Source organism: Grosmannia clavigera, assembly GCF_000143105.1.
Source record: "Grosmannia clavigera kw1407 unplaced genomic scaffold GCSC_97, whole genome shotgun sequence".
Classification (NCBI taxonomy): domain Eukaryota; kingdom Fungi; phylum Ascomycota; class Sordariomycetes; order Ophiostomatales; family Ophiostomataceae; genus Leptographium; species Leptographium clavigerum.
The window spans coordinates 1,915,427-1,927,575 of record NW_014040560.1 but is presented as its reverse complement, the minus strand read 5'-3'; the positions used below and the strand labels follow the sequence as shown (position 1 = coordinate 1,927,575).

The 12,149-nt window shown below is 60.0% G+C and overlaps 4 protein-coding genes across 4 annotated transcripts; 2 read left to right on the top strand and 2 right to left on the bottom strand.

Annotated features, from left to right (window-relative positions):
* Positions 1-104: 104 nt before the first annotated feature.
* On the bottom strand, positions 105-631 carry CMQ_4373 (uncharacterized protein; the record flags this gene model as incomplete). Its single annotated transcript, XM_014312529.1, has 2 exons — positions 105-413; positions 521-631. 2 exons carry the CDS (start codon positions 629-631, stop codon positions 105-107), a joined length of 420 nt encoding a protein of 139 aa, XP_014168004.1.
* A 3,646-nt stretch (positions 632-4,277) lies between these two features.
* Positions 4,278-6,845, top strand: CMQ_4562 (heterokaryon incompatibility protein; the record flags this gene model as incomplete). The annotated part of the gene is made up of 3 exons (XM_014312718.1): positions 4,278-4,299; positions 4,388-4,471; positions 4,549-6,845. The coding sequence occupies 3 exons, from the start codon at positions 4,278-4,280 to the stop codon at positions 6,843-6,845; spliced, it is 2,403 nt and encodes an 800-aa protein (XP_014168193.1).
* A 360-nt stretch (positions 6,846-7,205) lies between these two features.
* CMQ_4656 (uncharacterized protein) lies at positions 7,206-7,600 on the top strand (the record flags this gene model as incomplete). Its single annotated transcript, XM_014312812.1, has 2 exons — positions 7,206-7,341; positions 7,416-7,600. 2 exons carry the CDS (start codon positions 7,206-7,208, stop codon positions 7,598-7,600), a joined length of 321 nt encoding a protein of 106 aa, XP_014168287.1.
* Positions 7,601-7,759: 159 nt separating this feature from the next.
* Positions 7,760-12,112, bottom strand: CMQ_4289 (transcription factor jumonji; the record flags this gene model as incomplete). Its single annotated transcript, XM_014312445.1, has 2 exons — positions 7,760-8,686; positions 8,834-12,112. 2 exons carry the CDS (start codon positions 12,110-12,112, stop codon positions 7,760-7,762), a joined length of 4,206 nt encoding a protein of 1,401 aa, XP_014167920.1.
* Positions 12,113-12,149: the final 37 nt, after the last annotated feature.

Below are 12,149 nucleotides of genomic sequence, written 5' to 3'. Positions count from 1 at the left end.
AATTCAGTCATCCCGCACACACACCGATACCGACAAAGGGTCGACAACTAGCCTGCACCACCCATGTGCATGAAAGCAAGCTGGGGCGTGCAGTCTAGTCGACTCTACCATACGGCACCGATCTGCTGCGGGATGCGCATGCCTGGGGACCCAGAAGGCGGAATGGGAGTAGACATGCTAATGTGCGATGCTGGGCGCGACGAAGGGTGAACAATCGGAATAGGATTGCGGGCGCGAGTGGCCGCAGGTTGATACAGCTTCGTTGCTTGTTGCGTCAGAGTGGGGAGAGTAAATGAAGGTGATGATGCGTTCAGAGAGAAGATTGGCGCCACCTGCGATGGCTGAGACGGCGAGTTTTCCGGAGAATTGCTAGCCAGTGACGAGCGCTCAGAAGAACTGTGGATGGAAACCAACTGGAAGGGAGGTGCGTAAGAATATGAGTCACGAGGGCGATGCCAGACAAAACAGCGACGCGCAGGACAAGTCATCATCCGTATGGACGAATCAAGTGATAACTTACGTCGTTTTCAGACAGCAGGCCTGGGCAAAACTCCATGTCATCTTCTAGATCGAAAGAACGGCCGGCTTCGAACTTGACACGGAACGTGTTGAGGTTGAGGCTGTCGGTCATCTCCTTTAGGGAGCGGATCTGGCGGTACTGTTGCTGCTGCTGGTGTTGTTGTTGCTGATGATGATGCTGTTGTTGTTGCTTGTGGCCGTTCTGAGACATGGACAGACGCGGTGCCCGTCGATTGCGGCCGCCGTGATGACTGTGGCCAACGGCCGACGCCATTGTTGGCGTCGGGTGTTGCTGGTGAGCATTGTAGTAGTAAGCAGACATGTTGATGAGATGTTATGTGGAGAGGACAAGCCAATAGTGATGAAAGGTCGATCAGATCAGAGAGATGATGTTGAGCAGCGAGGAGAAGCCGTGGTGGGCAGTTTGGTTGGTGGAGCGATTTAAATTGTCGGGATGACTGGGAGGTGGCGTGGTTTTGTTGTTCAAGGGGTGTCTCTCCTTTAGTTGACGCTAGGGGGCGGTGCTTTGGTTTATGGAGGTGGTTCGAACTCAATTCGAAGTCGTTGGCTGTGCAAGAGTGCGGTGAGGCCGAAAAGCATAGAATGAAAGGCGACGATATGGAGGATGTATTGAGGTATTTTTTGTCGAAAAGCAGTTTGTTGAGAAGGGGTTGGTCTGGTGTGCCGGGAGGCAAGGATGTTTATGGGAAGAGGGATTGAAAAGAAGTCGGGGTGGACGTGGGATGTGGAAGAGGGGAAATGTTGAAGAGAAAAGGGAAATGGGAAAGAGTGGGAGATTGAGAGGGAGAAGTATTGGCTCGAAGATTGGATGGTTGGTGGAGAGCAAGGGACGGAGCACAGAGAGAGAGATGGGAAGGGAAAAGAGGGAAAGGGCGGGAAGAAGGGGAGTGGGTCGGGGAGGGCAAGTACGGGCAGCCTGAGCAAGGCCAGCAGACCAGGTCAGCCGGGGGGGGGGGGGAAGGAGCAAGGAGTGGTGCGCACAGGGCAGTGGGTCCTGGCAAAAACAGCAGAGGCCTCTGTTCTAGTGCTTTCAGGGACAGGCTGGCATGCAAGACGCAGTACATGCATGGACAGGACGCCAGTCGTATGTACGGAGTACGATACGGGCAGACAAAGGCCGGCCTGGTTCCAGGCGGTTGGGGGAGCAGGAGAGAGAAGGGTGCATGACAGACACAGTGCGGCGAGGCGCAGCGCTTGGTCAGGCCAATTACTTGTAGCAGGTAATGGCCAGGCCTCAGAGAGGAGCCAGGGCCAGCCCGAAAACGGAAGGGGCAAGGAGGCAGCGAGACAAAAACAAAGGAGAGGCAGCGCATACTCGTAGTGCTGACGGCAAAGGCGGCCGGCGGCATGCCTCTGGACGCACATCAAGAGACCTAATTCGGCGGAAATAGAAACTGGGGGAAACTGTGAAAAAGACCAGTCTCCACAGGACCAAACCCCTGTTGTTATTGTCCCCACCGTGTCTTCGCCACCCCTTTTCCGGATAGCCATTGGGCAGGGCGGAGAAGGCGCTACGTCGTAGGGGGACTAGGCCGGTCTGTATCTGGAGCCAATTGCAATTTACGGTGGCCATGTGCAGCCCTGATGGCATCGGCTGCAGGACAGTGCCGGACGACAGGGGCACGGTGTCCCGGGTCGGGCGATCGAGAGATGGGCTGCAGAAGAGGGCAGAAGGCGCGCCGGTTCTCGGGCGTGCTTGTCTTTCCGATGGCGAGAGAAGAAAGGCATGGCCGAAGCCACGAGGAAAGAGCCGGGGGCAGCTCGGACGGGGGCGTATTCGGAAATTCGAGCTCGCCGTACGCGCGCTGTTGATGTGGCTTTTTCCTTCACCTGCACAGGTCACCCGACCGGGTCTGGCGGCTGCGGTGCCGAACAGCTCAGCACAACACCACTGCATAGTCCAGCATAACAGTTATACCGGCCCGCAAAATCCCAAACACGTACTATGAGGGGCAGTCTGCTGTTTGGGCGCGGAAATGGGGATACCAGCTGCATCGGGGAGGTTTGAAAGATGAATGGGCGGTGTCCGCAAGGTACCCAAGTACCCGTACTGCGTACGAAAGGATACGAGCATGCGGCAAAAAGACGGAGTCTCGTACACTTTAGCAGAGTCCGTGGCTGGTGGAGCCCCCTGGCCATCTCGCTACGGACCACACGGAGCGCCACAGAGGATAGTGGGAAGGTGACGCACAGCGCAATGAAAAAAAACCGGGCTCTGACGCTACGGCGCAAGATACTCCGTGCACAGTGCTGAAGGGCCAGAGAAATGTCCCCTGTCCGGTCAGCCGAATCGGAAACGGGCGCAGGAGGAGGGGGCGTTCGCGAAACGGGAAAAAGGCAGAGAGCGGGTATGGAAATGCAAGAGGTGGTGGCAGGCTATGTGTGGACAAGGGGAGGGCGAGAGGGGGGCCAAGAAGAGGGGAGGTCGAGAGTGTACTCCGTTTGTGTGTGTTTCTCTCTGGCAGACGGGCGTCGTTCTTCTGCAAGCTTCCTGCATGATGGGAGTGGCACTTGCGCTATTGCCCAGTCGTCAGGCGGCGCTTTGCTAGATGCAGACAAGGGGGCGAGGCTATGTGTCGAGTAGGAGTTGGAGGGTGGGTGGAACCGTGGTAAGGGATGGTGATGATGGTGATGTAGAGAAAAACCAGGCTGGGCACAGCTGCGTGAGCCGGCGGTTTCCCCCCACGTACGGAGGGCCAGTGAGGTTTCAGGAGGCGGAGACAGGCTCAGTCAGGTACTCGTCTCGCTCGTCTCGGCGGTCTGACCTCTGGTCGTCGTCCGCCTCGGCGGTCTGCCTTGGATTGTGTTTTTGGAGGCAGGGCCGACGATCTGGGCCATGGCCATTTCGATAACGCGAAATATCGAAATATCGAGATGCTTGTAATGACATGAGGCAGATTGCCCAGGTAATTTGGCGAAAATTCGGGTGGAGCAAGATGCGGTGGGTTAGATGACCAGGGTGGATGCTTTTTGTTGGAATGCCATATTGGAAGGCAGAAATGCCAACGGTCGACCGGCAAACGCTGCCCAACAATGGGGCTCATTTCGGAGGGTTGTGTTTGGGTGCGGTCATGTGACTGGACGACATAAGATGGGGCACTTCTAGTACGGTAAAGTCCGTATTACGAAGTGAGATACTTACGACATACTCCGTACTCCGTACATGCACGAAATAAGATATCATTTGCGATACGGCCTATTTAATATTTGGTGTAATTGCTAAAGAAGATCATACCTTGTAGACCGACACAATCTCGCGGTCATTTAGACTGATGAACGGCATGCAGGCCTTAAAAGGTATCGCTGCAAGTGTTCTTAATTTGGACCTGGCGCCAAGGTCGTCAATACTACTCCGTATGCAAAGCAAACTGGAGGGTTACACCTTGAGGCGCTCGTACGAAAAGAGCCGGCCGTGCAAGATGGGAGGTGGCGTCAAGCGCTCGGATATACTCTCTTGCAGCTTATTTCAACGGTATGTGAATTCTGACTGCATAACTGGCGATTGCTTGCCAGAGGCGGCCGTGATGGTCGATACCGTGTTTAAGCGCTTATGACGGTTAAAAAACACGCCATGCTACATAGTATTATGCGCCGCCTGCTTTCTGCAGGGGAAGACGGGAGCAGGCGGCATGGTTGTAAGATATATCTTCTTCTTTGCGGGCAGAAGGGAGACCTTGCTGCTACAGTAATGCCATTTATATCCGAGCCATCCTCTGAGCGATTCTGAGCGAGTTGAAATGTCACTGTGGTTTTTCTATGGTATGACACGATGGGGGACTATTTCGCAATCAAAACCTGTACGGCAAAGAGGCAGGATGCCCCGTCCATGTGTCGCCGTACTGTGCAGAGCGGCCATACCTGGAGATAGCCGTCCCAGACGATGCCCAGGAGGTGCTTTCTGTCCGGTTCATTGTCACCGCGCACGATCAAGGTAAGATACGATACGACCAAAGCGTCGGTGCGGCTCGGGGCAGCCTGTTCTGACCTTTCACCCGGCTCTTTCTGCAGGCTTCAGCGGGACTTCGGGCGACGTGCCGCCGTACGAGATGTCCTTTACCTGGTTCTCGGTGTACGCCGATCGGGTCAACGGGCACAAGGACCCGAGACGGCTCAAGGTGCAGAGCAACTACCGGGCCTCAGCAGCCTTTCGCACACACGACATTGTGTGGGACGGCAGCGATGCGGACGACGCCAAGACGCGGTGGCTGGCGTCGCTGCGCGGTGGCGACCGGCTGCAGCTGTATCCGCGGGCCTTTTACCGGGCGTGGGTCAACCTGGTCGCGGGGGCCGAGATGGTGGTGACGTACGTGCCCTGCGACGTGGAGGAGCGGCTGCATGCACAGGCCCGACGGCTGCTGTATGCGGGAGGCAGCCGGCCAGCGAAGCTGGCGTATGTCAGTCTGAGCCTGGACCGGCGCGAGATCCGGCTGCTCGAGGTGCTCCCGGGGGCCTACGACGAGGCCATCCGGTGCCGGCTGGCAACGGCAGAGCTCGCGAGCGACAGCAGCGCGGCAGGACCGCAGTTTGAGGCGCTGTCGTACTGTTGGGGGGAGGCGATAGCCGAGGAGGGCACGGAGGTGGCGATCGTGGAGATGCAGGGACAGAGACGGCCAGAGCAGCAGTTTCTGCGGGTGTCGCGGTCGGTCGAGCTGGCGATCCGGCGGCTGCGCCACGACGACGGCCAGACGAAGCGAGTGCTCTGGATCGACTCGGTGTGCATCAACCAGGCCGACCTGGAAGAACGGGCGCACCAGGTGCAGATCATGCACGACATCTACGGGGCGGCGGCGCAGGTCAACGTATGGCTGGGCGAGGGCGACGGGCGGGCGTGCATGGCGATGCGGATTCTGCGGGACATTTACAAAGAGGTCAAGAAGTGCGGTGGCGACGACTTGTTCCGACGGATGCACCTGATCTTTGACGAGCACGCGCGGGCGCTCGAGACAGCCAGCGGCACGCACACCGAGTCGCTCTATCACGCGATGGCAGCGCTCTTTGGCAACTCCTGGTTCCGGCGCGTCTGGGTCTTCCAGGAGGCGCTGGCCGGTCAGGTCACAGTGGTGCACTGCGGGCGGGAGTCGATCCGGTGGTCGGAGCTGGTGGCCGTGCATGCGCTCTTCAACCGGGGCGACAACTTTCTGTCGCCGCTGCACAGCGCACCGCAGGCTTTGATGCCGCCGTTGTGGGAGGTGTTGGGGAGCGAAAGCGAGAACAGAAAGAAGACGACGAGCGTGAGCGAGGACAAAAAACCCCTCTTCGACATCCTCCTCTCCGGCATCGAGGTCGAGGCCACCGACCCGCGCGACAAGATGTTTGCCCTGCTCGCCTTTGGCCGTGAGACCGGCCAGCGCATGCGCCGCCTGCCGCTGGCTATCCGGCCTGACTACACCAAGCCGGTCGAGCAGGTGTTTGCCGACCTGACGCGCTGGCTTCTGCTCGAGCAGCGCTCGCTCGACGTCCTCTCGGCCGTCCACGCCCAGCCCGGCCGCACCTGGCAGGCCCTGCACTGCTCGTCGCTGGCCGCACCCCCATCGCCGGCTCGACCGACCTGGACCCTCTGCCCCGACGGCAGCAAGCACTGGATCCATGCCACGCTCCTGGCGCAGTTGGACTTTGCCGCCGCCTCCACGGCTGCCTGCCCGCTCGACCTCGCCCTGCTCGACGCGTCTGCGCAGGCTGACCCGCTGCTGCTCCGTCTTCGCGGCTTCCGCGTCAGCATCGTCACCCAGATCACCGCCTTTCCCTTCGACCAGGTCCAGCAGCGATGCGTCGAGGAGAAGGAGAGCAACGACCACTACTGGGCCGATCTCCTCCACGCCTTTGCCGCCATCTTCGATCCCGGCTGCGTCGTCAAGTCCTGGGTCAGCTCCCGCGTCGATGCCCACACCGAAAAGGGCTCCTTCCGCCACGCTGAACCGAACGCTGTCATCGCCGAACACTTGTACGCCCACTGGGGCTACGGCCCCGTGCCGCCCAACAAGGCCGCCAACCTCGACCGCTGGGAGCCGCCCCGCTACCGCCTCGTCGACAGCACTGCCGTTCCGCCCTGCGTCAGCCGCTGCCTCATGGTCCTCTCCGATGGCGCTGTCGGCCTCTGTCCCAGCACTGCTCGCGAGGGCGACATCGTTGCCGTCCTCTACGGTGGAAAGGTGCCCTTCCTCTTGCGTCCTTCGCTGTCCACCGCATCCACACAGCCCACCGTGGAGCTGGTCGGAGAGTGCCTTCTGCGGGGAGTCATGCACGGCGAGTTTGTCGGCTCCCAGATGCGAAACGGCTGTGCGCCAGAGGTTTTCTCCATTGTTTAATCGTTCTCAGAAGTGGCGGTGTGCCGGCCTGCCAAGATCGTGCATCGCTCCTGCCAGATATGCATTGTGTGGTATCAAGCAGTTACACCGCGCCAGTCGCTTCCTACTTTGTGTCCATGCAAGGGACAAAGAGCCACGTGACAGTGGTTCTTGTTTCTGTCCTGCATCTACGTCTTTGATCTTATTGCCCTTATTGCTTACTACTTGCACGTCATACTGCACAGTCTCTGACGTCATCACGTCCATCATGATATTGCTTTACACTATCAGGCTGTCGTCTCTTGAGACAGTCCTCGTGCCTGTGCCCGCTTGACATATCTTACACAAACAACCAGTATTACACACAAATCCACCAACGAAATGTCTTCTGTCGCCATGTCTCTGCGTACCCTCCATCTGCGTCCGGTCCGGCCGCTGCCATCTCTGCGTCCGCTGGCCGTCCAGACACAGGCGCTGTCCCTGTCGGCCGTACGGCAACACAAGGAGTCTGAGTCAGGTGTGTTTCAACCAACAGCCCGTAGAAGAGGCCGCTCCCAGTACCGAGAACTGACTGATGACCCACACCAGAAGACCCGGACTTTACCGTCGAGCAGCTCAAGGAGCAGTCGCTCAAGCAGCACAAGGAGGGCCGCGGCGAATGGATGCCCGGCCTCGCATCCGACAGCGAGGAGGCCCTCAAAGCCGACAAGAGCGACAGCCCGGAACTGCCCGCAAAGACGCCGACCGGTCCGAACAATCCGACTGTCCGGGCTTGACTGAGATTTGGTATCAACAACTTGGACCGGATCCGCGAGATAGAACAGAGAGTCGCCGTAAAACGATCTTCCAAAAATAATTATGGTGCTTGAAAAAGTAGAACCATTGTGCCTCCTGTCGTGCGTTCCTTGATGCAATGCCGAAGCTAGCAATCCCCTCTACAGCCTGCCAAAACTCGCTTCTCGTCCACGACCTCGACCTCGTCCACGACCTCCACGGCCTCCACGACCTCGCCCGCCGCCATGCCCGCCGCCTCGTCGCGCAAAAAACTTGGGGCCGGTAGCTGCAGTCTGCCGTCTATCGTCGTCTGACTCGTCGCTGCCGCTGGAGCGGCTGGCTTGGCGAAACTGCTTTTCCTCGGCTGCACTACTGCCGTTGCTGCCGCTGCTGCTCTCGTCATCGTTCGCATCATCGTTGTTACTATCCGACTCCTCTAGTCGCACCACCGTCGGCCCGTCATTGTGTTTGGCCATGGGAAGCACCACTGCGGTCCCTCCTCCTTTCTTAACCACCTTCTCCACTGCCGGTTGCTGTAGCTGAGGTCCCCGCGCAAACGCCGGTGGCCCAATCCGCACAGAGATGTTGGACATCCCTGGCGGCCTCGTCGTCCGTATCGGCACGCTTTCTGGCGTCTCGGCTTCGGACTCAGATGCTCCTGCCGATGCTTCTGCTACCACTGCTTCCTCCTGGTCCCGTTTTGGCGACTTACGCCTGATCCGGAACTTTTTGCCCAGGAGAGCCATGCGCTCAGCCATCGACATGAACTGCGTCGGCACCTGTGTCTGTGTCGGCACCTGCGTAGGAGGCACAGCTGGGGACACCTGCTTCTTAGGCGGACGTCCTGGCCGTCGCTTCGGCGCCTCTGGCACCACCGCAGTGGGCGTGCTGTTGTGCTGGACACGACGTGGCCTGCCACGCCTGACCTGGCTTTCCTCATCGCCTTCGGACCCAGAGCGTGGGTTGACACTCGTCCGACGCTTGGCTGGCAGCGAGATCGAAGCCGTTGGCCCATCGTTCGACAGGCCGTGGAATGGGAGCCCGGACAACGCGTCTGAGCCAGCAACCGACTTCCGCGGACGACCACGCTTTCGTGGTACCGAAGCCGGAGCCGGAGCCGGCGTAGGAGCAGCAGCAGGAGCAGCAGCAGGAGCAGCAGCAGGAGCAGCAGCAGGAGCAGCAGCAGGAGCAGCAGCAACAGCGACATCAGCAGGAGCACTGGCATCATCACTGACACCAGCACCAACATCAGCTGCTTTGGGAGACGCAGCTAGCGCTACCGGCCGCTTCAGCTGCTTGTCCGCTTCGGCCTGTTCCGCAGACGCAGACGCTGCCATGTCCAGCAACGCATCCATGTCCAGCAGATCGTCGTCCGCATCGCTCTCAATCTCCACCACATACGACTTCTTTGGTCGCGCGTGCCGCAGCTCAGGCACGTTGGCCGGGAAGCCGTACGACGGCCCCTTCTCGACGCTGTCATCACTGCCCTCGTTGTCTCTGGCCACCTGTACTTCCGCCATGCTGTCCGCGTGCGAGCCGTTCATGTGCGTGTCCGGATTGTCCACCGGCACCACCGGTGCTGCAGGTCCCGAGGCTATGGTGACGGGAGTGCTGTGCTGCTCTGCGCTGTTGGCCGCAGCATCGACAACCATGCCGGCCAAAGCAGGGTTGGCCACACCGTTGCTGCCGCCACCATCGGCCACCACCGACACCGCCAACACCGCCGACACCGTCGACACCACAGACGGCTGTGGCATGCTCGGCATCGTTGGCGGGGCCGCGTTTACGGTTAAGAGCGCCGGGTCCAGATGCATTTCCAGATCGCTTAGAGGCCGTGCCTTCTTGCGGTGCAGCTTCCGTACCCGGTAGTCGGGGTCGATGTCCTTCTCCTGCCGCGGGCGTCGTGCCGGCCTCTGCTCAAAGCTGTCGAGAAACTCGGGCGGCTCGTCCATCAGCTCCAGTCCCACCGGCAGCTGATGTGGCGGTGGCTCGCTGTACGGGTCGAACAGGATCTTGTCGGGGCTGTCGTCGTTTTGGTAGTACGCCCTGCCAAACATTGTCATCATCTCCTCGTTGGGGTCTGCATATCCAGTCGGGTCGGGGTAGTTCTGCAGCGACTGCGACTGGCTGTCCAGAGCCGTCTCTGCCACCGGGAACGACGACTGCGGCGCATCGGTCGCGTAGCCGTTGCTCAGCATGCTAACATCTTGTCCGTCGTACTCTTCGTTTTGCGTTGCATATCCGTCCACGCCGTTCATGCCGCTCACCCCATCTGCGATGTCCATGTCGTCCATGCCGACCATGCCGTCCGCAACTATGCCGTGCGCACCCATGTCCCCACCATTCTCCGGCTGTGCCGCCTTGGCCTCATCGGCTGCTCGGCGCAGTCGCTGCATGCGCAGGCTGTCCTTGCTGCGGCCCTCCTCGCCACCGTTGCGCAGCCAGAGCAGGTTGTGCAGTCTGAAGTTGATCAGCGACTCCACGCTGCGGTCGTCCGCAATCGGCCGCGTGTCGTGGCCGAGTAGCGTGCTCTTGGGCACGTACGGCTTCGTCAGGCCGACACGCCGACATGCGCCGCAGTTGCAGATCTTCAGGCAGCGCGGACACTTCCAGTATTCCTGCTGCATCACCGTCTGCGGCATCATGTCAAAGCCCCGGTACAGCACGCCGTAGCAGTAGGCCTCCACGCAGCCGGGCGTCGTGCAAAATGCGAGCCGGTACCGGTGGTCCTTGTGGCAGCACGAGTGGCACCGGTACGTGTCGCCTTTCTTTGGTGCGCGTATCGGCTTCTTCTTCTTCTTCTTGACTCGGCCATCCTCATCCACCTCCGGCTCCGACAGCTCCCGGTCCGTTTTCGTGGGCAGCGGCTGGGTAATGTCGCGAAACGGCCGCCGCCGCAGTTGCTCCTGGCAGATCTGCGCCACGGTCTTGTGTCCCGTGCGCAGCCTGGCCACCTGCAGGGCCGACGGCGACGCAAACGCGTCGATGAAGCCGTCGTTGCTGATTACCATGGTCCGCCAGCGCTCGTAGTTGCCCACCAGCTCCTCCCACGGCCACTGCTCGCACCAGCCCAGGCCCGACACACACGCGCACGACCGGCCCATGGCATAACACTCCATGCAGATGTCGTACGTGTCGTCTTCGCCCTCGCCCAGCTGCCGCGTGCAGTGTGTACATGTCAGGAAGCGGTTGAAGATATTGGCCCGGCAGTACGAGCATGTGATGTTGGAGTCGAACGGGATGTACTCAACGTTCTTCTCTTTGGTACCAAACATCTCGTCCACGAGAATCTCGGCATACAGCTGCAGCAGCTTCTTGAAGTCGCCGGCCACCTGCTGCGTTCGCACGGAGTTGCCCGCTACATCCTGGCTGATGCCAAACGTCGCCAGCTGGTGGTCGGTGCTGGCAACCTTGAGCTCGGCGTAGTACTTGCCGAGCGTGTAGTAGATGATGGCCTTGTTCTTGTACTGCTCGTCGCGGCAGACGAGCCGCGCTTTGGGAAGGGCCTCGTGCAGCGCCATGTCGAGCGTCTCAACCACGGTGCGGTTCCACGCTACCTTGATCGTGCGCGTGCCGCGGTTCCACACCTGATGTGGCGCCAGCGGCGGTACGAGGATCAGATCGCCTGGTCGCTGCTCGACAATGTAGACCGGGAAGGTGGCCTTCTTCCACGCGTTGATCTGTGCAAAGTGCTTCTCGATCTCGACATCGTGGCCCAGCATTGACAGAAAGTACTCGCCGACGACCTCGCGGTCCTTGGTCTCGGTCATGAACCAGATGGAGCTGCCCGGCCGCTCGCCTTTTTCCGCGCCCGATGCCTCCACCATGATGTTCTGGCCCAGACTGGCACACATCTCGCGATGGGCAGGCGTGTATGTGCCCTCGTGGCCGATGTAGCACATGAGGTTCTCGGCGCGCATCTCCGGCGGCAGGCTGCTCATCAAGTCGCCGGCACGGGCTGCCTGGTGCGTGTCGACAAACATGCCGTCGTCGTCCATGACTTCGTTGCTTGTCCGCGGCTCCACGCTCTCGTTGAGGTAGAAGATGCTGAGCGGAAGAGCCTTGCGCAGCCGATCGGTCCACTCGGGCGGGCAGTCCATGTCCTTGAGGTACAGGCGCTGACGGCGCTCGTCGCGGAAATTTCGGGGCGTCCACTGGTCGGTCAGCTGCTTCATGGACCGCAGGTAGTGACCCATCGTCATAGGGATATTGCATTTGTTGTTGATGTCCCACACGTTCTCCTCCTTCTTGTTGTAGTTGTCCTGCAGCCATTGCGGGCTGAACAGGTGCTTCGGTAGCCGGGCATTCCAGTTGTTGATCACCAGTGGCTTCCCACCGTTTATGACATGGACGTAGACCAGCTGCTCAAAGCGCTGCTGGCCGAGGGTGAAAATTTCCGAAGCTGAGATGTGCGTGGCCCATTCGAAGTTGGGCGTGTCGGCAACGAGGTCGTGCAGGTCGAGGTCTGGCGGGATCGGGTCGAACTTCGCCTGGGGATGGAGGGAGCTCGGCATCGTCGCAAGCAGCGGAAGTTTCCGCGAAGACGTCGGG